The sequence below is a fragment of the Salmo salar genome, chromosome 08 (assembly GCF_965601325.2).
Source record: "Salmo salar chromosome 08, fSalSal1, whole genome shotgun sequence".
Lineage (NCBI taxonomy): Eukaryota > Metazoa > Chordata > Actinopteri > Salmoniformes > Salmonidae > Salmo > Salmo salar.
The window spans coordinates 10,569,104-10,595,840 of record NC_138298.1 but is presented as its reverse complement, the minus strand read 5'-3'; the positions used below and the strand labels follow the sequence as shown (position 1 = coordinate 10,595,840).

The window sequence follows — 26,737 nt, the reverse complement described above, 5'->3', positions numbered from 1 at the left end:
AATATATGAAATTCATCATACCCTTCTATTTAAAGCTATTTACAGTAGAGTGCATACATTTTCATGTGGCCTTTGCGGGAATCGAACCCACAACCTTGGCGTTGGTAGCGCCACCTTGTTGGTTGCTAGTCTTTAACAAATGAGACGAAGAGTGAAACAAACCAGCACAAACAGTTGTATACAATAGAAATACTTTTAATTTGATGTTTTATCACAGGCATCAACGTTAACAAGAATAAAAAAAGCTGATTTTATTTTTTCTCAGTTTCATCGCTCACTCACACGCATCCCCATACACACCTAATGGACACAAAGAAAAATGACAGATTCTGCTGGATTAAAATCAGTATCAACCCTATTAGACATCCTACTCTTCTAGGTACAATAGTGCGCGCACACACGCTTCAACTGGGCTTCTCTTGATGTCTGTAGTCGCCTCTACCTGGACAATGCGGAGATCCTGACAAAGAGAAAAGGAAGGAGGGTTTATTGTGAGAAAGTAGTGAACAGATGGAGTCCAAAGTAAATGTCCGGTGGTCAAAGAAGAATGTGTGTGTACTAAATCCAATTCGTCCCATTCAATATTTCAGTAATTTATCCCAAGCGATTTAACTTGCTCGAGGGCACGTCAGATTTTTCCCCTAGTCGGCTCAGGGATTCGAACCAGGTACCTTTAGGTTACTGGCTCAACGCTCTTAACCACTAGGCTAACTGAACCTCAGTCACCCTGAAGTGTGTGACAAATTGGAAATTCCACATCCGACTGGGATGCGAACTCACAACCCTCAGCACCTTAACACAATGTACTCAAAAAGCGCCAAAGCATTGCGCATGTGAACTTGTTTACCATTCATGCTTTTCAAATCACTGAAGGGGAGGTAGGAGCAGCACACTTCAGGGAGAATTTAAATTGGGCCAAGGACGCGCGAGACTGCACTCACTGTAACTTCTCCTGCAGCAGCTCCAGCCTCTGTCGGTCTACATAGCGCGAGAAGAGAGAGAGCAGGTTGGGAGGGGTGAAGAGAGGAGGGGACAGGGACGAGGAGGGCACGTTGAGCAGCTCCCTGGTCACAGAGAACACCAACTCTGTCCTGCGAGAGCGAAGGAAAGCAAGAAGCGAAAGGACAGACAAGGTGGAGAGTTAGACTGCAACCACAATAAACAGTGTTTTCAACATCAAAAAAATATGTATAGTTTTAGTTGCTGTGTGTTTCCCAAACCTGCCGCTAGGTGGAGACATTGACCATGCATCGCTAGCCATTACTGGCATCTTATTTTTTTTAGCTTCTGATGGAACAATACTAGCTAATATTGATGAATGTAAAAATCTAACAGCCATTCTAAATGTTGCCAATCACAAAACCATCACTGGTTTCTGACTAGTAAAAGGCTGCTGTGCTCACCATCGATTGTCATCCATGAGTTGACAGGTGGGGTTGGAGCTCTGCATTCTCTCTCCTTCACTCAGGATCAGGTAAAGCAGTGTCACACCAAACTGGGAGGATGGAGAGAAAAGGAAAGAGATGGTAGAAAAGGAGAGACGGGGACAGGAAAAGTGAGCGCACTGACTTCATAACGTCAATGCCATCATGGCCTTATTTATCGTCATTGAACCTGAACCATTATCACTGCTGGACAGAGAAAGGTAAGGTGCACTATTTTGCATCATTCTAACAGCAGGCAGGTTGTATAGTGGGTCAGTGCAGGTACCTTATTTTGTAACACTCTGGACAGTTGACCCTCGCTGCCTTGCAGCTCCTGCAGCAAATCTGTGAGGGAGGCGCTAGATAGGGATGAGATCACCACGGCAATGGGCTCCACCAACCAGCACAGCACCTGGGGGAGAGGCGAAGAGCAATTATAGACCACTTATGAGCATTAAATATATCTATGTAGGTGATTATGTATGCATGTGTGTGTGTTTGCGTCTCTGGGTGTGTGGGCTTGAGTATCTCATAGAGAACATTGTTTTTTGCAATAAAGACCTGACGCTAACCAACTTTGTGTGTATGTGTGCTTCTAGCTATACCTGGTCCTGTTTGTCTTTCTTGGCCAGGGCGGGCAGGTTCCGGGCAATCCCCATGACAACGGTGGCGGCCTGCAGCGGAGGCAGGAAAGGGATGAGCCTGGAGATGAGGCGCTTTCCCTTACGCACCGACATGATCAACAGGCACTGCTCGTCACTCACTCTGCAGGATGTGTGGACAGATGGAGGAGAAGAGGCGAGTGAGTCTGTGGTGAAATATTAGTGACGGGGGAAGCAAAGCTTTTCGGGACAATTAGGGGTTTCCGCCAAATATCGCCGGGGGGGAAGTTGACTACTTGAAACTTAAACATTGAACATTAGTGACTGCCGGTTGGCTGAGGGAGCGGTGAAGCTGCATGGTATGAGGAGGTCATGTTCACCCCTTCCTCTCCTCCCTACCCCTAATTCCAAAACGTTCCCTAGCCCCTTCACCCTAGGCACTCATGTCGATCTGAAAGGATTGGATCGGTATAAGCAATAGTCATTTCCATCATATTTCTTCCACCTATCACAACCCTTCAGATCTACACAAGTATCTAGGGAGGAGGAGCTCGGAGTCCATTTGGAATTGAGGGACCCACGTTCCCCTCCTCTCCCTCCATCCTTCCTTCCTTCCTCACCCAGGCGCCGACGTTAACGACGGCCCACTGCAAGTAAAAAATTGTGTCGGCCCAGTGGATCTCGTCAACTCCTCGACGCATTTCTGCGTTCCAGTTCAACATTTACATGCTCTGTCGAAGTCTACTATTGAAAACCACACGCAAAATGATTGGCCGTTCATTCAAGGACCACCACCCCCCTCGCAAGTCACAACTGCTTGAGCAGAATATGAGTTGATGCCTTCACACAGCACACGCGGGCTGTCCAGAGCAAAAAGAAGCACTCGTCAATCCACTCGCTGCGCTTCTTTATTTTAAGGGAAGTGATTTACAAAAGTGAACCTACTGCTGGCTACTGTTGATAGGCTTCAAAAAGAGATCTATTTTCTGGGACTCATTCTTAAAAGGGGAAGCGTCCTCTTTTGAAATGTACAAAAATATATATTCTCAAAATGACATACTTTAGAAACAACTATTGCAACTAATACAATGTAATGACTTACATTGCCTAAATTATATTACACAGCTTTTTCAAGCCATAATAACAATACGTAGCCTATTACTAGCTGAATATAGAGAGAAAGCATGCCAAATCTATAGGCCCTGCATCACCTTACTGCATTTTAACTACCCCAAGTCTGGGGCCAATAGATTTTTGGCCGACTGGGCCAGTGACAGAAAAAAGTTATTGTTGGACCTTGCTCACCTTGTCGTCCCACTCCTTCCCCTTGAGGGAGCTGTAGAGTGTGGGTCTTGTCCCTCTCCCTCCTCCCCCACCTACCGATCCCTCCATCTCACCTGTCGTCCCACTCCTTCTCCTTGAGGGAGCTGTAGAGCTGCAGCGTGTGGGTTTTGTGCTGCTCTAGCAGGGCCTCTCTCTGCTCCTCCGGCGTCTGCATGAAGCGCTTCTCAAAGTCCTGCACCTCCAGCAGCAGACTGTACATCTGATGGAGAAAGAGAGAGGGGGAGGGAGATCGTGTTAGGGTCCCCAGAGTGCCAAGCTCTCAAGAGTGTTTTTTTTAGGGATGCGTGGTAATAGTGCAGAGTAGAGGTCGACCAATTATGATTTATTTTTTTCTCAACGCCGATACCGATTATTGGAGGATCAAAAAAGCCGATACCGATTAATCGGCCGATTATTTTAAACAGAAATGTCTTTGTAATAATGACAATTACAACAATACTGAATGAACACTTATTTGAACTTAATATAATACATCAATAAAATCAATTTAGCCTCAAATAAATAATGAAACATGTTCAATTTGGTTTAAATAATGCAAAACAAAGTGTTGGAGAAGAAAGTAAAAGTGCAATATGTGCCATGTAAGAAAGCTAATGTTTAAGTGCCTTGCTCAGAACATGGGAACATATGAAAGCTAGTGGTTCCTTTTAACATGAGTCTTCAATATTCCCAGGTAAGAAGTTTTAGGTTGTAGTTATTATAGGAATATTTCTCTCTATACGATTTGTATTTCATATACCTTTGACAACTGGATGTTCTTATAAGCACTTTAGTATTGCCAGTGTAACAGTATGGCTTCCGTCCCTCTCCTCGCTCCTACCTGGGCTCGAACCAGGAACACATCGACAACAGCCACCCTCGAAGCAGCGTTACCCATGCAGAGGAAGGGAAACAACTACTCCAAGTCTCAGAGCGAGTGACGTTTGAAACGCTATTAGCGTGCACCCGGCTAACTAGCTAGCCATTTCACATCGGTTACACCAGCCTAATCTTGGGAGTTGATAGGCTTGAAGGGGTGGAACGTTCCAACAGGAATCTGTTCCAAAAAACGTAAAGTAAAAGGTTGCCAACCAACAACGCATACAAAGTAGCAACGCATACAAACCTAGCTAACTAGCGGCCGAATAGGCATCAACTCACCACGTAGCTTATTCTTAATGTTTGTCCATAGGCAAAAAGACATGTGAGGACAGACATTTTTCGGAATAAACGTGATGAGTGAAAAACGCTATGAAATAGACCACTCCCTACCCGGTAATCTTATTCTGCCGCTATACAACTTTGTATGCGTTGTTTTTTGGAAACCTTGTTATTTACGAAGTTTTTGGAATAGATTCCTGTTGGAACGTTCCACAAATTATACCCATCCAGGTTGAAGTCATAAACAGCGCAATGCTTGAAGCACAGCGAAGGGCTGTTTGAATGAATGCTTACGAGCCTGCTGCTGCCTACCACCGCTCAGTCAGACTGCTCTATCAAATCATAGACTTAATTATAATAAACACACAGAAATACGAGCCTTAGGTCATTAATATGGTCAAATCCGGAAACTATCATCTCGAAAACAAACGTTTTTCTCTTTCACTGACATACGGAACCGTTCCGTATTTTATCTAACGGGTGGCTAAGTCTAAATATTCCTGTTAGGCATTGATGTTTATGGTTAGGTACATTGGTGCAACGACAGTACTTTTTTCGCAAATGCGCTTGTTAAATCAACACCCGTTTGTCGAAGTAGGCTGTGATTCAATGAAAATTAACAGGCACCGCATTGATTATATGCAACGCAGGACACGTTAGATAAACTAGTAATATCATCAACCATGTGTAGTTAACTAGTGATTATGTTAAGATTGATAGTTTTTTTATAAGTCTAATGCTAGCTAGCAACTTACCTTTGCTTCTTGCTGCCCTCGCGTAACAGGTAGTCAGCCTGTTAATCCTTGTGGAGTGCAATGTAAGGCAGGTGGTTAGAGCGTTGGACTGGTAACCGAAGGTTGCAAAAACGAATCCCCCCTGAACAAGGCAGTTAACCCCCGTTTCTAGGCAGTCATTGTAAATAAGAATGTGTTCTTAATCTGACTTGCCTAGTTAAATAAAAGTGTAAAAAAACAAACAAAAAAATAAAAACAAAAAAAAATAATAAAAAGAAAATAAAATAAATAGGCAAATCGGTGGCCAAAACTTACCGATTGTTATGAAAACTTGAAATCGGCCCTAATTAATTGCCCATTCCGATTAATCGGTCGACCTCTAGTGCAGAGTTTCATAGATGAGTAGGTAGTAGTAAATTGTTACAAATGTGAAAAAAGAAATTGAATAAATGAATAAAGATATTGCACAATATATATGCTCCCAATAATTTAATAGGCATCACCAACGTTTAGGCACATAGTACCATCTTGCGTAGCTAGCTAGCAGTAACTAACACAAGATGGTTACAAAGAGAAAATGGAGTGCATACAGATATAATACATGTTAAGAGTGAGAGCACTGCAGAGTTCAAAACAGGCAGAGGAAGTTAAAAATGAAGGTAATACAAATGAATGCAACCACAGAGCTGTAAAGACAATGTAATCCTCCCCCTTCCTTCTCTTTACCTTCTCCACAGTGTAGAGGATCTGCCGTCTCTTATTCCACACCTGTTTCTCTCTCTTCTCCTGCGTGGGATAGAGGGAGCTGTTAGAGGAGTAGAATACTGTACTACCGCAGTGTTTCCCAACTGGGGGTAGGCGGGCAGTCCCCAGGGGTACGTGGGACATTGTTCCAAAATGTGCAACAACAAAAAATATCAGGAAAACATTTACTGAGGTCACTGGGGTGAAATCTCCAGTTTATTTTATATTTATAGGCCTACTTTTTTAAAACTTTAGTTTCGGTGTGCATTGCTCGGTCTCTCTGGCCTCTGCCCGCCTGTTGATCCTCTGCTCACGCCCAAGTGCATGTGACCCTCTGCTTTACACTAGTGGCTCACCATTTCAGCTAACAGCTAGCTTTGAGTAGAAACTAGCTATGGATCAATGGCTGAAACTCACTGTTTCAAGCAGCAGAAGCAGCACTAGCGCCAGCTCAAGTGAACCCGTGGGAAAAAGAAAGATCAAAGTATGTCAATTTCACGAACAGTATGTCCTCTTCGGTTTCACCTCCTGTTTCGTCTGCGGCGATGGGCTCTCAAATAATAGCATGAAACTAACCAATTTACAACAGCACCAAGCCTCTTTCCTGTGTGGCTAAGACCTCAGAGTTTTCCATGGAAAGCAGTCAGAATTTAAGGGAAGTCAAGAGTAATTAAAGAAAACGACTAGTGTCAACCAAAGCATTGGAGGCTTCATATGCTATGTCGCTACTTGTGGCCAAGTCAAAAAAGCCATTCACTATAGCTGAGGAGTTTGCCTGCTGCTGTTATCCTAACTGAAACTATGACTGATAAGACAGCAGCTGATGCACTGAAGACTGTACCATTGTCAAATAACACGGTGTGCTGTACAATCGACAACATGGGCGTTGACATTATTGATCAAGTGGTGGGAAAGTTCAATTCCTGTTCATTTGAGCTGCAGTTGGACGAACGTCAGTTTTTAAACAGAGTTGATTGCATTTGTGCGATACTGAGACATTTAGGAAATGAATGAGCACATTCGGTCCTGTGAGAAGCTTAACTACAGGTGAGGATGTGTTTCACGTTGACAGCTTTTTCCTCAGAACACAATCTGGATTGGAAATCCTGTGTTCATGTGTGCACGGATGGTGCGGCATCAATGACTGGGAGAATGAAAGGATCAATTGCCCACATAAAGTAAACCCGGACGTTGAATGGAATTCACATGGAGGCATTGGCCAGCAAGAGAATGAGTCCTGAGTTCCATGATGTTTTTAGAAAAAGGCAGTGAAAGTGATTCACTTTATCCAGTCCAGTCCTCCGAATCACCGACTTGTTTTGAAAGCCTGATGACAGTGGGACTGAGTACCAGCAGCTACTGCTTCACACCGACATCCGTTGGCTACCCAGAGGGAAAACGCTACGGAGGCATTTTTGAGCTGCAAGCTGAAGTGATTTTCTGTCTGAGCACTTGCGCGCGCGGACCCCCCCCCGTGGTCGTGTTGGAGGGCACAGCCTGGGTAGCCCACTTTGCTGATGTGTTCTGCAAACTGAACCACCTGAATCTTAACTCTGCAAGGCAAAAATACAAGTATGACAAAGTGTGCGGATTCATAAAGAAGATCAAACTCTGGGAGAGGAAAGGCGAAGATGGGGATATACTTCGTTAACCTCTATGGGCTAGGTGGGACGCAAGCGTAATCCCGTGGCACGATATTCAAATACCTTAGAAATGCTATTACTTCAATTTCTCAAACATATGACTATTTTACACCATTTTAAAGACAAGACTCTCGTTAATCTAACCACACTGTCCGATTTCAAAAAGGCTTTACAACGAAAGCAAAACATTAGATTATGTCAGCAGAGTACCCAGCCAGAAATAATCAGACACCCATTTTTCAAGATAGCATATAATGTCACAACCCAAACCACAGCTAAATGCAGCACTAACCTTTGATGATCTTCATCAGATGACACTTCTAGGACATTATGTTATACAATACATGCATGTTTTGTTCAATGAAGTTCATATTTATATCAAAAACCAGCTTTTTACATTAGCATGTGACTAGCATTCCCACCGAACACTTCCGGTGAATTTAATAAATTACTCACGATAAACGTTCACAAAAAACAATTATTTTAAGAATTATAGATACAGAACTCCTCTATGCACTCGCTATGTCCGATTTTAAAATAGCTTTTCGGTGAAAGCACATTTTGCAATATTCTCAGTAGAGCCGGCATCACAGGGCTAGCTATTTAGACACCCAGCAAGTTTAGCACTCACCAAAGTCAGATTTACTATAAGAAAAATGTTATTACCTTTGCTGTTCTTTGTCAGAATGCACTCCCAGGACTTCTACTTCAATAACAAATGTTGGTTTGGTCCCAAATAATCCATAGTTATATCCAAATACCGGCGTTTTGTTAGTGCGTTCAAGACACTATCCGAATGGTAAAGAAGGGTGACGAGCACGACGCATTTCGTGACAAAACATTTCTAAATATTCCATTACCGTACTTCGAAGCATGTCAACCGCTGTTTAAAATCAATTTTTATGCCATTTTTCTCGTAAAAAAGCGATAATATTCCGACCGGGAGTGGTGGTTTTCGTTCAAAGAGAGAGAAAATAAATACATCTCGTGCCCTCGTGCACGAGCCCCAGTCTGATGGTCCTCTGACTGGCCACTATCCAAAGGCGCTAATGTGTTTCAGCCAGGGGCTGACTCGATATCATTCAGCTTTTTCCCGGGTTCTGAGAGCCTATGGGAGCCGTAGGAAGTGTCACGTTACAGCAAAGATCCTAAACGTTCAATAAACAGAGGCAAGAAGCCCAAGGAATGGTCAGAGAGGGTACTTCCTGTTTGGAATCTTCTCAGGTTTTTGCCTGCCATATGAGTTCTGTTATACTCACAGGCACCATTCAAACAGTTTTAGAAACTTTAGGGTGTTTTCTATCCAAAGCTAATAATTATATGCATATTCTAGTTTCTGGGCAGGAGTAGTAACCAGATTAAATCGGGTACGTTTTTTATCCAGCCGTGCAAATACTGCCCCCTATCCCCAACAGGTTAACAGCAGCTTGACACCTACCTTTCTACAGGTGATGTTGGCAGAGCTCCCATGGTGAAAATAGTAAGCTCACGTTTATCCAAACTGAGTTCAACTTCTACTTCCCTGACATTGAAAACAAGTCCGCTAAACTTGACTGGGTGAATAATCCTTTCATGACTGACAGTACCAACAACAGTCCTACCAGACTGCAGGAAAATCTTCTGTACGTGTCCTCAAACCGTGGCCTGAATTTGAGGTACTCAGAGACAAGAGTGTCACATTTCTGGTGTGATGTGAAGGAATATCCTGACTTGGGGGGAAACATACAACGACTTAACTGCTGCCCTTTGAATCTACAATGCTTATATGAAGTGAGACTTTCATCCATGACCCTAATCAAGACCATGCACAAGAAGGGACTCGAATTGGAGAAAAGCCTGATCACTGCTGTTGCCACATGGCCCCCAAGACTGACAAAGCTTATGAGTGAGAGACAGCATAAACTCTCTCATTGATTGGAGAGTCCTCATTTGGTCATACACAAGTCTATAAATATGGGTTACATGTATTGGGAGTATGAGTATAAAATGTGAGCTTTGTTATTGTATAATTTATCTGAAAAAAATATATAAAAAGATAAAACTGATGTTAAGTGTACATTAGTATCATAGTAATACATCATCATCCTCAGTTAAATGACTAATATTGATATTCAACCTAATTTAGTCAAATTTACACCTATGTATATGCATTTACACCACATGTATAGGGTCCTAGACTACAGATTAACTATACATATACACACACACACACACACACACACACACTATAAGGTTTAATATTGTTCCACAGTTCTTTTCTAGTCTCTGCCTCAAAGAAACGGCCAGAGATGTGAGTTATTGCAGTCAAAACAGGGTGTCTGTGAGAAAGCGCCTCAAGGCTAAAAGAGATTCATAGACACAGAACACTGTAGGGAGTGAAAGAGATAAGAGACTAGTCAGACATACCACTATAAAGCAACTTGGGGAGTGGAAAATTACTGCTGAGCCCTTAGAAAACACTGGAACTAGTGTCGCTCCTGCAAGTTTGTAAAACTGTATATGCATGGGCTTGGTCTCATGAGTAGAAGGTATTGACCTAGGCAGTTACATCACTAGGGGTTGACTGCAAGCATATTAAAAGAAACTTGGACTTTTCCTATTTTTCAGAACTCAGGAGAGACATCAGTTGTATGTTTGATCTTTGACTTCTGTCTACAGCTGTATTTTGATAAAAATTGTTATGATTTATAAGTGCACATTTTGATTATTTCTTATTTGTTAAGTAAATAACGGAGCCTAGAAAAAAGGAACCAACAAGTTCCTGAAAATAACTAATGTTGTCCTGTCTTCATATCAATGCAGGAAGGATAGACCAAACAATTGACAGTAACATCTGGATAGCGAGACAAAAACAATATAATAAGAACAGAGTGTGATAAGGAACGGGGAACATACGTCAGAGACAAAAACAGCAGGAGATAGAATGGCAGAACTCGTGAGACACGCGAGTCTGGAGAGATTGTGGTGTATGTGTGTGTAATACGTACCTCGTCGTCAGTGCGACTAGTCACCACCGTGTCGATCATCTTCCTGGGGTTGTTGACGCTGGACACAGTCAGCTTACCCAGCGAGCCTGCAAACTGCACTGTGGGGGGGGGGGGGGGAGGGGAGGGAAGAAGAACGATACACATGCATGTCACAGATACATCCTCAAAAACACACAAGGTGGTGTGATGATTATTCATTTGATCAAATCCTTGGTTAAAATAGTACTGGTTCTCTTTTTAATACTTGATTGAGCTTGCCTGGTGCAAAGGAACCAACGCAACAGTCCCCAAAGTGCAAATCCTGCCCATTTGGTACACCAGGTTGTGTGCCAAACACTATTTAACTGAAAACAAATACTATTTGAACTCGGGTCTGGATTTCATAATTGATCATGTATCATCCTAGTTTTATGATAATCATTCATGCGTTACCTGGTCTGTAGGTGTGTTCCAGCTTGGCCACCTGGGGGGTGATGAGTTTGGTGGTGTGCTCCTTCCTCACGCCGTCTCTGTCTCGCTCCTGCCTCTTCTCCATCTTCTCAAAGTAATTCTGCCAGGCAACACAAAATTGGCATCCATTTAGTTACATATTTCTGCATTTAATCCACCATAAACAGGGACAACTACTGAAAAAAACTATCAGGATAATCCATAGTAAAACTATTTATTAACACTCAATTAAAAGGTGGAGCTCTGACAGCAAAGGTCAAAGGATAGCAAGACCTATTGGTCCCTAGAAGCAGGTGAACAGGGATTAGATTGAGGATGACCGCCAAGTGGAACTAATAAAGGATCTGAATGACAGGACTGGAACAGTTGTTTCCCTGGTGTACATTATGAACTTGTTTTTGACATGCTCCCTCCTTATCCCATTCTGGATTGGTCCATCCGGCCTGGTAACGATCAGATGGAAACACAATGTAAAGACTCGTGTCAGCTTAATAAATGCCATTTCTATTTAATCTAATTTTAGGTTGGTCAGTAGGACAGAAGGTAATGGAACGTTCGGATAGAAACAGACTGTCTAAAGCCGACATGCATCTCTGCAAGAGGTTGCGTCAGGTTTATAACTGACATTTCTTTCTGCCTTGTTCAGAACGTCACGCCCTCCTGCACATAACCCTGCACTGACCTGGGTAATGTTTATTAGGGAACACCGTAGCAAAACATTTTACAGCGGAAAATGACAAGCGTTAATTGGGCCAAGTCCAGGTAGCCATTCCCCATTTCAATCAATTTTCTTGCGCAGTTAAATAGCGTTTGGCACACTACCTGGTGTACCAAATGGGCAGGGTTTGCACTTTGGGGACTATTGCATTGCTTCCTAAATAGGCCAGGTTTACACTTTTGGGACTATTGCATTGGTTCCTTTGCACCTAGTGAATACAACCTGGGGTAATGTTCATTAGGACCCACAGAAGAAAAAAAAGTTACGATTTTGCATCAGAAAACAAAAACAGGCGTTTCTTATAGGACCAACTACTCACACCCAATTTCAGTCCATTATGTTCCGTTTGGTACCTAATGAACAGGGCCGCGCTTTTTCCATTGACTTGGCTGTACTGACCTGGTAGTAGTAGTCATCCAGGTAGGGATCAGTGCTCTGCAGCTGCATCATCTGGATCTTGGCCACCCACTCCTTCTCCCTCTGGGTCATCAAGTTACTGTAGGGGTCCCTGCTCCGCCAGTCCCCCACACGCCCGCCACGCTCACTGGGGAGAAAGACGATAGGGGAGGCAAAGTGAGAAAGAGGCTCCACAGCTGCTTCAGATGCAGGTTAGCTGAACGTAAAGCATTAGAAATTCAAGGAAATTTGTGCAGTAGTTTATGGCAACAGCACTGTGGATAGATATGGAGGAGACATGCGGATGCTGGGACAACTCAAATGATTTACACACACACACACTTCAGTCTACATACCCTCCTCTACTCTGCATCCTCTGGGTGAGCATGCGGCGGTGCTGGGGGTGCAGGTGCGTGGTGTTGTGCCGAATGATGGGACAGGGGACGTGGTTGAGAGGGGGCCCGCCGGGGTGGGGACCCATCCTGTGGGGAGGGGGCTGGCCGAAGAAGGGCCTGAAGCCTCCGCCACCAGGCAGAAACGGGGGACCCTGACAGCCCCTGGGGAAGCCAGCAACCTGAGAGAGGGAGAAGGAAAGAAACAAAAAATATATATTTTAGAGGAAAGGAAGGGAGGCTGTCATTGAATGTGTGTCGTGGAAATTTAAGGACTCAAACTCAATGTAAATGAATCAATTTATTATCACCACCACGTCAGGGAAGTTCAATCAAAGCTTGATGAAAATTCTGAAAGGGGGGGGGGGGGGGTTCCCTTTCAGTCCTTATATACTGCTCCACAAACAAGTTATATAAGCATGATTTACATTATTAACGTTGGTTCCTGCATTTGACTGACGAGGCTTCTCTCAAAGTTAGGACCTTGAAACTGAGAAGGATCCCAGAGCAACGTTCTGGGCGTACTGCCAATTGGTCTGAGGTGGTCACAGTCACCTGCACGAACCAAGATAGAGTGAGAGGTGTGTACAATTCAAGGATCTCTTCAGACAAAATGTTCCCTTGTGTGTTTATGCAAACACCCATTTCACATAACAGTATGTATAGACGTTCATAGATATGTTGTACATGTGAAACATTTCTGCTCATAGGGAGTGAGCATGCGGTGATTTCCCTACGCACCAATCGGAAGCAAAAGGTCTGAAACAGGGAGAAACTAAATGACCTTATTATAGAATTGCTCATTTCCGTTGTAACACTTTTTAACAATATGTTTATTGATTTAATTTTTTTACTAGACTTATATAAGCAGAAATATTACATGAAAAAAAAAATAACAAAAACCACATCAAAAGTTACCAGCAATATAAGATAAAATGATGAAACATTAAGACAAAAAATGTGTTACAGAAGCATAAAACCACCAAAATTACATTTTACAGTGGTCTGATCTAATGGGAAAGAAGGTATTTGGGACAAATTTCAGATTAAACACAGCGCAACAAGCCAATCGGACATCTCTCACCACCACCCCACATGCACACAAAGCATAGTACACTACCCAGAGTTCCCCTCATTAGCCAATATGTTGCAACACTTTTTGGTATGGTGTGCACTTACGAATTAATACACCCCAGTTGCCAAATTTGTGAGTGAGACGGCTCAAGGCGAGTGCATTCAGGTGTACAGATGAGAACACAGGTGAGTGTTTAGTCCAGGTGTTGAGTCCAGTGACTATTTTAGCATGTAAGTGTTGGTGGGGCAAACTCCCAAAAATGTTTTTAGATGCATACCAGCAAAGCCACTACACATCACTGGACTATAACGTTGCCAGACGGTGCCCACAAACTGTTAGAACCTACGTAAGGTGTTGGGACAGCTTTATAACTGTTACACCTGGCTATCAGCGGAGCCTTGTCTTGCAGCGAAACAGTTCCTTCAGTCTCATTTATTTCCTTTAAAAAAAATAGCTGATATGACCGAATTGCTTAAACAAATGTGGTTACTAATGACAATTGAGATGTACAAACTGTAGCATAAGGGGACGACGAGCGAATAAGTGGCAATCCGTAATTTCGATTAATACAAATGAGCGAGCTAGGACGGACATAGTCGATTATAACCATTTGTTCAGAAACATATAGCAACAGAATTCAGAACATGGGCCGTTCTTACAATATTCTCCCTGTACACCAAGTCAGAACCACAGGATAAAGGAGGCATAGAAGCAGACAATGAAAGCATTTACAATATTCGATGACATTTATCTGAAACAGGCTCAGGGACCAAATTATTATGGTGAGGCACATGGGCTACTAACATACTTAGTATTACTTTCTTAACTACAGTATACATATCTCCCTGGCATATTATATCATTTATGCAGCAGCATACAATACATTTTTGGACTCACCTTGTTGGTTCTGTGCTCACTTGAACTGGAAGGTGGCGCGGCGGTCCTTGGTGGGCAAATTTAGTCATCAAAGTCTGGCATTCTCTGGATTCATGGTACTTTCGAGACAACTGAGAACTCCGAAAAAAACAAGGTTGAATCATGACGTTAGTGATCTTCAGGTCGGAGCTCTAGAAAGAGGCAGAGTTCCTGACTTGAATGACCGTTCAAAATGTATTTTCCCAGTCGGAGCTCGTTTTTTCCCCAGAGTTCCCAGTTGTCGTTAACTCACTGAAGTCAGATTTTTCCCAGTTACGAGTTTCCAGTTGTTTTGAAAGCGGTAGAAGTCATGTTGAATTGACAGCATGGCCAATGTTGAATGTTTACTCCACTGAATAGCAGGCTAATGTTTGCTTTGCAATGCTTGCAGTTAGCCACTGATTCCTTACAAACCACTCATTGTTGAATTTGCGATTTCCAACTTGTTGTGTAATGTTTGTGTCCAATGGCCGATGAGCACCGATACATTTTATCTATATTTTCTCTTCATATGACAAGGATTAAAAAGGACTTGCCAGTAGACTTGATTCATGAATCATGATGATGACTGCTAGCTAAGATTTTGAAAGTATGTTGTTGACATGATCAGTCCAATCAAAGCTACTGTAGACATAACGTGATTTGACCTAATTTTATCTGTGGCCAATGACCTTGAGCCTTCTTGGATGGGCACTTCTAATGTAACTCTATGGCAGCACCCAAGCGCCTTGAATTTTCGAGTTCTCCCTGTAGATTTTGCGGTGCCGTAGTGTCCCCATGAGTGACAGAACACTGAGCCAATCACAGCGCAACTAGAGTACATTACCAACCCCTACGCTCCGTATTTTCGCCTGGCTGCCCCACCTCCACAGCAAACACCAAGTTATGCTGAAACACCTGCATTTTGGAGCTGCCTTACTCAAGAAAGCAAAAAAGAGACCATGTTTGTATGCAGCTTTATTAACTCAATGACAATTTTTTTTACATTGTTTGTAAACTGATATGTGACACATTAATGCCAAAATAACATACTAAACGCTGCCCCACCTGACCTGAATGACAGGTTGCCACTGGTTGAGTCTCACCTGAGAGTTGAGCATCTGGGCGCGTTGGATCTGGGACAGAACGGGGCCCACGCCGGCCGGGAACGGAGGACGACACAGAGGAGAGTTCTAACAGAGAGAGAGAACCCAACTCAGAACCAACACTGACCTGGAACCGGCATCTGCAGTGAGCTAGAGAGTCCATCCATGAGCCAAGCTATTGAGCCAAAACCAAGATAGCTGCTATGGAATAATTAATATTTTGTACTTATATATCCACCCTCACGGAAGTAACTGACCATGAGAAGTCAACACTCATTCAACAATTGGTCAAGAACACCACAACAGACCAACAAAATAAAAAAATCTTTACATTCCACAACTTCACATGCCCCACCTAATAAATTAAGCGAAGGCCGGAGAGGTAGGACTCACAGCGATGTTTAAGAGGGTGTTGGGAGAGATGCGCTCGGGGAAGGAAGGGGGGTAGCGGTGTTGGTGGTGGACCGGGGCTCGCACATGAACGGCGGTGGGGTGGTGGATCTGCAACACACAGTAGAGAGAGGGTTTCAATACAACTCATTAGCCTATAACTGTACACAGAGAGAGGGTTAACTCCAGCTTTGCAACAGATAGGAAGAGAGTAGAGGCAGAAACAGGAGGATCAAGCAGTTACTAATAGTCTAATACAGTGGTTTCAAACTCCAGGCCCGTGGGCCACGGGGGCCAGATGTGGCCTGTGAACTGGAAGTTTGAGATCACTGGTCTAATAACTATGAACATTAGTTACTTCTGCAGAACAATTCCATGTTATACAAAACTACACTGAGAAGGGCATACACAGTTCACAAGGAATAGCCAAAATTACACAAATAACTATTTAAAATATAAGTGGGAGTACTTTGCATACAGACAGAAGATGAGGTAACAGTCCATAATGATTACTAAAAAGAGGGAGAAAGGGCAGAATTCTCCCACTGACCTGCTGCTGATGATGATTCAAAGCATGACTCATCGGCTGCTTGGGTGGAGTCCCGATAGGCACAGCCCTCACTGGTGGGCTACCAATCACGGGAGAGGACGAGCGAGGCGGGGGGGCCCTTTCCGACAAGTCCCGCCCATCCTCGCTCGTCATTGGCGGGGGCCGATTGGGCAGCCCCACTTCTTTGATGATAGACATAAGTGGACTGTCCTGGAAAGATGGGGAAGAAGAGAGTTTAACTTTTGGATCAAAGTCTACAATCAATAATGAATACAATTGGTTTAAACAAGATATGGTAAGTCATTCAGAGGGCAAATGTGCCAGCTATGTTGTTTTTCATGTAAAGTACAGGGCCACATTCAGCAAGGCACAACGTAGCTAAACAGTTCGTAACCGAAAAGCAATGTTCTTATTTCTTATTTGACAAATTCAGGAAGTACATCCTGTTACAGCCTGTTTCAAAACAGGCAGGTATCTTACCTCCATTTGAGTGATTAGTCCAGGGGTGATGCTCACAGGCCCAAATCCCATGTTGTTCTCCCAGATATTGTGAGAGTTCATCTGAAAGAGAGAAGCAGAGGAAGAGAAGGCGTGTCAGAAGGCACTGCTCCCCTAGTGATAAATAATTATCGTCCCTCATTGAACGAGCTGATAGGGTTTGGAGAAGGAACTATAACATAGTTCTGCAGCATATAGAGCTACAGAATACTAGATCAGCGGTTCTCAAACCTCTCCTTGGAAACCCCCAGATTTTTCAAAATGATGTTATAGCTCTGAACCAGCTCACCTTATTCACCTAGTCAAGAGTTTGCTATTTAGTTGAAAAGCTGAGTCAGGTGTGCCTAACTCTGGCATAGATAAAATACATGGAACGGCTGGGGGTACCCAGGAGAGGCTTGAGAACCACTGCACAAGATACAATGATCTGCAGCATTACTACAGTATAATATACTAGACTGTCTCACCTGTTGCATGGGGGCTGCCCCTCGGCGTAGGAGGTGCTGATGCTGCTGGTAGCTAAGCAGGGAGGGGTGCGGTGGGCCGGGGGGTAGCCCCGACGTGGTCAGCTGGTGGTGTGGAGGGAGCTGGGAGGGGTGGTGGTGCTGCTGGGGGATGGAAGGGGGAGGAGGGAGACCAGTGGACCGGTCACCAGGCCCGGCTGGACCACCCACACTGGCGATGGCCGGGTCCGCCCCGAGAATCAACATGGCTAGGGACTCGGCTAGGTCGCCTCCCCCCCTCTCCTCCAGGCCCGGAGGGGGCATCGAAGAGAGAGAGTGATGTGGTGGGGGGAGGGAAGACGGGTGGGGGACGCGGCTGGCGGGAGGAGGAAGGTGAACAGCGGAGGCGTTTCCTCCTCCCATTCCCCCCATCCCTAGTGCCCCTAGTCCTAAACCTCCGAGTCCGTCGTTCTTTTGTTCTTCGAGCTCGGCTAGACGCTTGTGCTCCTCCTGCCAGTCATCGTCTGTAGGAGGTAATAAGTCATTCCATTATCACAGGTGTCATCCATCCAAGTAATAAAGACTGACTGACAAATGGGGGATATTAACTGTGAATGGTAACATTAGCGATGAGGTAAAGGACGATATTTTTTACTAACCTTGGGTGCCGTTGTGTTTCTGCTTTTTTTCCCTTTGTCACTGACAAATTTACCACAACTGTGATTTTACCATGACCACAGCATTGAAGCTAGCTAAAGCAGACTTGCATATCCTGCATGTATTGTATGCACAAAAGGCTTGGCTATATGTTGGATATAGTGTGTGCACTGCAGATTTGCAGTGTAAATGATGCTTTCGTGGAACGTGCTGTAGCCTCATATTTTGAACAGTTATGAAAATACAACAGTTCATGCAGGAACAAAATTCTGGTAAAAAGGCCAACATTTGGAGGTTTCAATTTTTCAAAAGACTCACATAACTATAGAAATGGAGACCGTGATTTTAGAGACAATGTAACAACAGCTGATGTTTAAGGGGACTACAACAGTCAATTTGTTACTGGGCTCTCACCATCAGGTTATTCACATTATTCAAATTGAATCAAGTCACATTCCCAATTCGATTGCCCACCATGTATTAATTGACATTAAAGGCGATACAAATTGGGTCTAACAATAAATCTAGGACAAAAACTTTGTCCTGGCATTTCATGACCTGATTACCAGATATATTATTTTTAAAGCCCACTAGACGACTCATTTGTCGTCATTCTAAACATCATGAATAAAGGAAAAGAAAATACTGATGGGTGTTGCGCAATAGTGGACTAGGTGTCCAATCCGAAGCACAGAAAACATATGAAAACATCCAGCAGCCGTTTAGTGCCAATCGCGCACACATGGGCGCGGACGAAAGAGTCGCTGACAAAGGAGTTTGCTTCTAATGGCGAGAATATAACACGTTGCGGAGGTGCTTCAGTAGATGGTAACGCCTTCTGTGCCTTTGTCATTCAGAATAAGAAGAGTTTGTGGTTGGCTCCGTCTTTCATGCTCTTAGTATGTCATCAAACGACATGCTATAGCTAAGCTAACCATGTGCCTTGCATTCTGACAGTCTCAAAACAGTAGGGCTCACCCCATTTAGTTGACTGTTTGGTCGATAGGCTGTTGGTCAACCAAGATTTCTTTAGTCAAGCAGTCTAAAATATACAGTACCAGTCAAAAGTTTGGACACACCTACTCATTCAAGGGTTTTCCCTTTACTATATTCTACATTGTAGAATAGTGAAGACATCAAAACTACGAAATAAAGCATATGGAATCATGTTGTAACCCCCCAAAAAAACAGTTAAACAAAACATGTTTATATTTCAGATTCTTCAAAGTAGCCACCCTTTGCCTTGATGAAAGCTTTGCACACTCCTGGCATTCTCTCAACCAGCTTCACCTGGAATGCTTTTCCAACAGTCTTGAAGGAGTTCTCACATATGCTGAGCACTTGTTGGCTGCTTTTCCTTCACTCTGCAGTCCAACTCATCCCAATTGGGTTGAGGCCGGGTGATTGTGGAGGCCAGGTCATCTGATGCAGCACTCCATCACTCTCCTCCTTGGCCAAATAGCCCTTACACAGTCTGGAGGTGTGTTGGGTCATTGTCCTGTTGAAAAACAAATGACAGTCCCACTAAGTGCAAACCAGATGGGATGGTGTATCGCTGCAGAATGCTGTGGTAGCCATGCTGGTTAAGTGAGCCTTTGAATTATAAATAAATCACTGAGTGTCACCAGCAAAACACACCCACACCATCACACCTCCTCTATGCTTCAGTGGGAAGCACACATGTGGAGATCATCCATTCACCTAATCTGCATCTCACAAAGACACAGCGGTTGGAAAGAAAAATCTCAAATTTGGACATCAGACCAAAGGACAGATTTCCACTGTCTAATGTCCATTGGTCATGTTTCTTGGCCCAAGCAAGTCTCCTCTTCTTATTGGTGTCTTTAGTAGTGGTTTCCTGGCAGCAATTCGACCATGAAGGCCTGATTCACACAGTCTCTTCTCAACAGTTGATGTTGAGATGTGCCTATTACTTCAACTCTGAAGCATTTATTTGAGCTGCAATTTCTAAGGCTGTTAAATCTAATGACCTTATCCTCTGCAGCAGAGGTAACTCTGGGTCTTCCTTTCCTGTGGCGGTCCTCATGAGAGCCAGCTTCATTATAGCCCTTGATGGTTTTTGCGACTGACCTTCATGTCTTAAAGTAATGATGGACGGTCATTTCTCTTTGCTTATTTGAGGTGTTCTTGCCATAATATGGCCTTGGTGTTCTACCAAATAGGGCTCTCTCTGTATACCCCGCCTACCTTGTCACACCACAACTGATAGGCTCAAACGCATTGAGGAAAGAAATTCAACAAATTAACAAGGCACACCTGTTAATTGAAATGCATTCCAGCTAACTACCTCATGCAGCTGGTTGAGAGAATGCCTAGAGTGTGCAAAGCTGTCATCAAGGCAACGGGTGGCTACTTTGAAGAATCTCAAATATATTTTGATTTGTTGAACACTTTATTGGTTACTACATAATTCCAAAAATCAAAATCGAATGTATTTGTCAAATACACGTGTTTAGCAGATGTTATTGCGGGTGTAGCGAAATGCTTGTGTTTCTAGCTCCAACAGTAAAATAATATCTAACAAGTAATATCTAACAATTTCACAACACACACAAATCTAAAGTAAAGGATTTACGAATATATAAATATTTGGGCGAGCAATGTTAAATATAGTAGAATAGGTTAGACCAGGGGTGCCCAGACCCTCTTCCTAACGCGGTCTACTTTTTCTGGTGAATTAAACTGAAATTGGCAACCAATCACGGCCGGTTGTGATACTAAGAAATACATTTGACGATAGAGTTCTCCCTCCACCCTCCTTCTAGGCAAGTCGATTGTCCAACTACCTGCTAATAGCCATAATGGCATTGTACAACATGTGTGTTTGAAAAAATATTTTCCGGTAAGCACCAATTTGTTTACATCCATTAGACAACTTTGTTCCAATATTTCTGTAATTCAGTGATTTATTCCCATAGTAATTTGTTATGGATCCATAACTAAATAAACATTGGCATTTTGAAAGAGTATTTATCATCATTATTTTATTAACGAAAGCATTAAGATGCCATTCTTGGTTACATTGTTTTAGTTTGAACGTGCAGACTGGCACTAAGAACAGAACAGCGGGAACGTTTCCCTAGTCAGCACCATTATTAGTGCAATGCCCCTAAAATGTGTTGCTCTGTGCTACCCAGTGTGGAAGGGTGGGCTACCCAGTGTGGAAGGGTGGGCTACCCAGTGTGGAAGGGTGGGCTACCCAGTGTGGAAGGGTGGGCTACCCAGTGTGGAAGGGTGTCTCTAGGAGACAGAACGTGTCTTCTTCCTGAGCGGTATGACGGCAGCGTGGTCCCATGGTGTTTATACTTGCGTACTATTGTTTGTACAGATGAACGTGGTACCTTCAAGCGTTTGGAAATTGCTCCCAAGGATGAACCAGACTTGTGGAGGTCTATAATTAGTTTTCTGAGGTCTTGGCTGATTTATTTAGATTTTCCCATGATGTCAGAAGCTTCTAAAGCCATGACATCATTTTCTGGAATTTTCCAAGCTGTTTAAAGGCACAGTCAACTTAGTGTATGTAAACTTCTGCCCCACAGGAATTGTGATACAGTGAATTAAGTGAAATAATCTGTCTGTAAACAATTGTTGGAAAAATGACTTGTGTCATGCACAAAGTAGATGTCCTAACCGACTTGCCAAAACTATAGTTTGTTAACACGAAATTTGTGTAATGGTTGAAAAATGAGTTAATGATTTCAACCTAAGTGTACGTAAACTTCCGACTTCAACTGTATATTGTCCTGCTAATAACAGGGTTAATAATATATCTGTGACAATATCCAAGGGGCTTTTATATAATTCTAAATTAATAATAAGAAATAAGAATAGCTTTGTTTAAAAAAAATAATAACATTTTGGAGATTTAGTTTTCAAATAACCTAAAGTGAGTGAGAAAAAGGCCATTCTTGAACATGGGGTGAGACATTGTTACTAATTGTAAAATTTAAAAAAGCCTGTTTATTATTTAGAATTATTTCTGTTTTTAGAGGGAAAGAAACCGAAAACCTACAGTCATCTCATGTGTCTCCCAGTCAAGGCCAGCACCAGCATCTGTAGCAACACAGCTTGTACTGCTATGCAGTGTCTTAGACCGTTGCGCCACACAGGCGCTGTACAACGTGACTGGTCGGGAGTGGGCTACAGTACTACAGTATGAGCAAAATAATCTTAAAATAAAATAAAAACCTTAGTGTAACAACAGTTTTAGTAAGTAATACTGAAGTTGTGCACAATTATCAGTTTCTATTTAGGTTTATGTTGCCCATTCATTGTCAGAGACACAGTAGGACCCAAAAGCATAATCAGTGCTCCAACTCCCCCTTGCGCTGGTCTGGAGCAATGAAGTGGTGACACAGGGTACCGTACTAAACCACAAATTACCTCTAAGTCCCGTAGCATTATCACAAAACTTTTAGTGGAGAAACCACTGTAGCTACTGATTGCTAGCCTCAAGCAGGTGTCCAGGTGATAATCTGTTAGAGTTATACATAGAAGTAGGCCCAGGCTCCCTAGCCTGTGCATAAATGTAGGCCTATAAATGTGCCCATTTGGAGATCTGATAAGACCATCAGAAATGTTAACTCACCACCACTGTGGAACTTCAAAGCAATTTTTTCTTCACTTCAAACAGCAAGTAAACAGTCTGTTTTTACATTCATTGAGAATGACAATAGTTCCCCAGCTCTCTCCCTTTTGATAGCCACTCAGCACGAAAGGGGAATTAAATATCATGCTCTGATCTGGTGGAAATGTCATAAAATAGGCCTACCTGATTACTACTTATCCCTTGCACAAAACAGCCTATGTAACCGATGTGAAACGGCTAGCTAGTTAGCGGTGGTGCGCGCTAATAGCGTTTCAATCGGTGATGTCACTCGCTCCGAGACCTTGAAGTAGTTGTTCCCCTTGCTCTGCAAGGGCCGCAGCTTTTGTGGAGCGATGGGTAACGATGCTTTGTGGGTGTCAGTTGTTGATGTGTGCAGAGGGTCCCTGTTTCGAGCCCAGGTAGGGGCGAGGAGAGGGACGGAAGTTATACTGTTACACCTACAGCTATGTCGGTCTAGAGCAGGAAACTGAGGGTACAGAATATTTTATGCAATGTTGCATGTTTGCTCGTGCCAGCTTCAAGCGACCCAAGTTATTAATAGTTGATACAATGTTTCAAGTTCGTGGCAGACAGGCCATACCTAGCCATTGGGATTTATAGGATATTTTTACATAGTTGGCTATAGAAGTTACTTTTAGAATTTTGATTAACCACATGATGACTGCGATATGAACACTTTATTATAAATTAAACTGTTCCACGAAAATGTGCATATAAAAATCATAACTGGCACGCAGATCGGTAGAAATGGTAAGATAAATTGGCACTCCAAATGGAATAGGCTGCCGATGCCTGGTGTAGCCTATTAGGAGCGTAACAGCAGAATCCGCGAAGGCCAGACGCAGTGGGAGGGAGAGTCGGGAACAGGTTCTCTTCATTTGCATGTCTAAATTATTTAATCACAGTGTGCTCAAAGCATCAGACAAGCTCAGTAGCCTACACATAGTTGATTTTATCGATTGGTCGAAAGAAGACAACTTTTTTCTTAGTTGAGACAGTCCTACAAAACAGAAAAAGTTACAATGCGTGAACTTCCTATTCTTTATGGGCCTGTTTCTCAAAAGCAGCTTTAACCTAGGCGAAACAGCGGGGGGTGTTCTCAGATGCTCCATGTGAACTACAATCCTGACGCTTTGTTTTAACGTAATCCTTGCTTACGGTTTTAGAAACCATTGGAACTTAACTTTAGTACCAGCGAGAAATAATCTTTCAAATACAAAAGCTACACTTACTGTACGCGGTTTAGCAAAGTTGCATCCCCCGCCGAGGTACCAAACATCCTCTCACCTTGCACTTGCATTTCCATATTTCTGGTCAGAAGCAGGTGTTAGTCAAAACAGAGCTGTGTGCAACTTTGCTAAACTACGTTCATTAAGTGCATCTTTTGTATTTTACATTTTTTCCCCCATGTTCATATGAAAGTTTCGCTTCAAATGTTTCCAAAACTGTAAAGTGTGCGAGTTGTATTTGTGATTATACAGAGGACATTTCCCTCACAAGGCTAAAGGGGACGTCCAATGGCCCAAGTTTATTATTTTATATTTGCCCATAATTTTTTTAAATTCAGTTTAGTTTCAGTTAGTTTTCAGGCCCGGTTTGCTAGTTTGTATTTCATTTTAGTTGTATAAAATATTAATATTTTGTTAGATTATTCAGTTTAATGTGTTTTGTCAGTCAGTTGGTGAAAGATGGGCAAGTGACTCACCGATGGCCCCATCTCCGAAGGTGTCGTCATTAAACTGGTCAATCTCATCTTCTTCTTCTACCAGCCCCTCCTCCTTCTCCGTGGTACAATCTTCATCAAGGGACTGGAGGGAGAGAGAACAGAGAGAGATGAGAGGGAGTAAGGAGAGAGGGATGAGAGGGAGTAAGGAGGGAGGGATGGATGAGAGAGAGTAAGGAGGGAGGGATGAGAGAGTAAGGAGGGAGGGATGAGAGAGTAAGGAGGGAGGGATGAGAGAGTAAGGAGGGAGGGATGAGAGAGTAAGGAGGGAGGGATATGAGAGAGTAAGGAGGGAGGGATATGAGAGAGTAAGGAGGGAGGGATATGAGAGAGTAAGGAGGGAGAGATGGATGAGAGAGAGTAAGGAGGGAGAGATGGATGAGAGAGAGTAAGGAGGGAGGGATGGATGAGAGAGAGTAAGGAGGGAGGGATGGATGAGAGAGAGTAAGGAGGGAGGGATGGATGAGAGAGAGTAAGGAGGGAGGGATGGATGAGAGAGAGTAAGGAGGGAGGGATGGATGAGAGAGAGTAAGGAGGGAGGGATGGATGAGAGAGAGTAAGGAGGGAGGGATGGATGAGAGAGAGTAAGGAGGGAGGGATGGATGAGAGAGAGTAAGGAGGGATGGATGAGAGAGAGTAAGGAGGGAGGGATGAGAGAGAGTAAGGAGGGAGGGATGAGAGAGAGTAAGGAGGGAGGGATGAGAGAGAGTAAGGAGGGAGGGATGAGAGAGAGGAAGGCGGACGAGAGGGATAGGAGAGAGAAAGAAGGTATGAGAGAGATATGGAAGGATGACAGAAAGGAGCTATGGGAGAGAAAGAGAAGCAACAAGAGATATATTGGTTGTTGTTGAAGGGAGGGGATGCGATGAGGTCAAGAAATTTAAAGATTTAAGAAATAAGTCTAGAATGTTGTTTTTCCTCATGCAAAATATTGTTTTTCAACAAATGTCAAATTCTTTTTTAGATAATTATAGTCTAAGCAGGTTTCTTAGCAAGCTCCTCAGGAAAAAATATTGACTTCATCCGCAGGTGAGACTGGGTGCAATAGGAACGAAATTACAGCTTTCCCTCAATTTGATAGCGAATGATTAGAACCCTGTACATATTATATTGTGAGTATTTCGTGAACCCACGTGGATGGAGGAAGTCAATGCTGCCAGCTAGTTGAAGTAGCTAGCCCAAAGATGTAACGTTACTGTTAAGACATTAACGTCTATGAAAATGTTAACGTTAGTTTAGAAGATAATTCGGTGGGAGAACAGTCCAGTATTTCACAGGCAGAGTGATCCAAGTCACCTTGGCTTTATCAATCGACTCACTTGTCAACAATACACTGTATTTCCATTCCAAAGAAAAGTGGCATAGCTATTATACTTCTGAACCTTTTAATGTACTGTCAAACATGAGCCACCTAGCTAGCGACTTAGCTAGCCATCTTATCACCTAGCAAGACAATATTTCCCAGACAAAATAGCGAACCAGAAAAGCTAGCTAACGTTAGCAGGGGAAGGCTGCGCAAACTAGCTAGCTAGGTTACATCACACGGGATCCACGTCGATAGTATCGAACTTGGAACATTTCCTAATAAAAATCCACCATTCTTTAGTATTTTTCTTTTAAGGTAAAATGTTGAACCCGACAGCCATGTCCATACTCCATTCACTGGACACCCAGGACCGTGACGGTGGGGGACAAGGTGCCGGGGACAATTAGCCAGGGAAAGCTTGGTAGGCCGCACGGAGGAATTTTGTCAACGGAGTCGATAAGTAAAAGGCAAAATCCCCCAGAAAATGGCCACATTTCAACTCGTCTTGAGGGAACGCTAGCTAAACTGTATAGAGAAATTGCCAGAGGTAATCTAAACACTGCTCACCTGAAAACGGAACATGTAACGTTATCTTCAGTCCGCGAAAGGTACAATTCTCCCAAGTGTCTCTGGTGGAAGGCGGCGCGCAAATTACGCAGCATTGGGGTTCGCGTGATCGCGGCCAAGTCTATGTGCACGAGTACGCACACAGGGAGAGACTGCGACGCACGATTCACCACAACGTTTAAGTGCATGCAATTTATTATTATGTTTGACTAGGTGCAAGGTCCATTGACATACATTTTAATCTTGCCTTCAAAGTGACCTGAAACACTATTGTGCACTTACAGTACTCAGTACACAGTAAAGCTAATACAGACATGAAAACTC

At 43.3% G+C, this 26,737-nt stretch overlaps 1 protein-coding gene across 3 annotated transcripts; it reads right to left on the bottom strand.

Moving 5' to 3' along the window:
• Window positions 1-174: 174 nt before the first annotated feature.
• LOC106609972 (protein PAT1 homolog 1) lies at window positions 175-26,572 on the bottom strand. Of its 3 annotated transcripts, XM_082978374.1 has the most exons (19): window positions 26,414-26,495; window positions 24,523-24,625; window positions 19,478-19,685; window positions 17,555-18,054; window positions 17,070-17,150; window positions 16,590-16,799; window positions 16,043-16,150; window positions 15,650-15,736; window positions 12,539-12,756; window positions 12,186-12,330; window positions 11,051-11,168; window positions 10,619-10,716; window positions 5,971-6,030; window positions 3,424-3,569; window positions 2,030-2,189; window positions 1,711-1,836; window positions 1,404-1,495; window positions 942-1,091; window positions 175-460 (listed from the first exon to the last, which is right to left on the bottom strand). In XM_082978374.1, the coding sequence occupies exons 4-19, from the start codon at window positions 17,960-17,962 to the stop codon at window positions 439-441; spliced, it is 2,229 nt and encodes a 742-aa protein (XP_082834500.1). In that variant the 5' UTR covers window positions 17,963-18,054; window positions 19,478-19,685; window positions 24,523-24,625; window positions 26,414-26,495; the 3' UTR covers window positions 175-438. The 3 variants fall into 3 exon arrangements, 2 of the variants coding, with proteins under 2 accessions (XP_082834500.1, XP_014064527.2); XR_006770765.2 differs by lacking the exon at window positions 19,478-19,685 and having other exon boundaries at window positions 848-1,091; window positions 26,414-26,572; XM_014209052.3 differs by lacking the exon at window positions 19,478-19,685 and having other exon boundaries at window positions 26,414-26,572.
• Window positions 26,573-26,737: the final 165 nt, after the last annotated feature.

Excerpts from the sequence above, each read along its gene's own strand:
- LOC106609972 (XM_014209052.3), bottom strand. Across the intron at positions 15,737-16,042 it reads ACACCCTCTTAAACATCGCT|AACTCTCCTCTGTGTCGTCC; the intron begins GTGAGTCCTACC and ends TCTCTCTGTTAG. Across the intron at positions 10,717-11,050 it reads GGAACACACCTACAGACCAG|TGCAGTTTGCAGGCTCGCTG; the intron begins GTAACGCATGAA and ends CCCCCCCCACAG.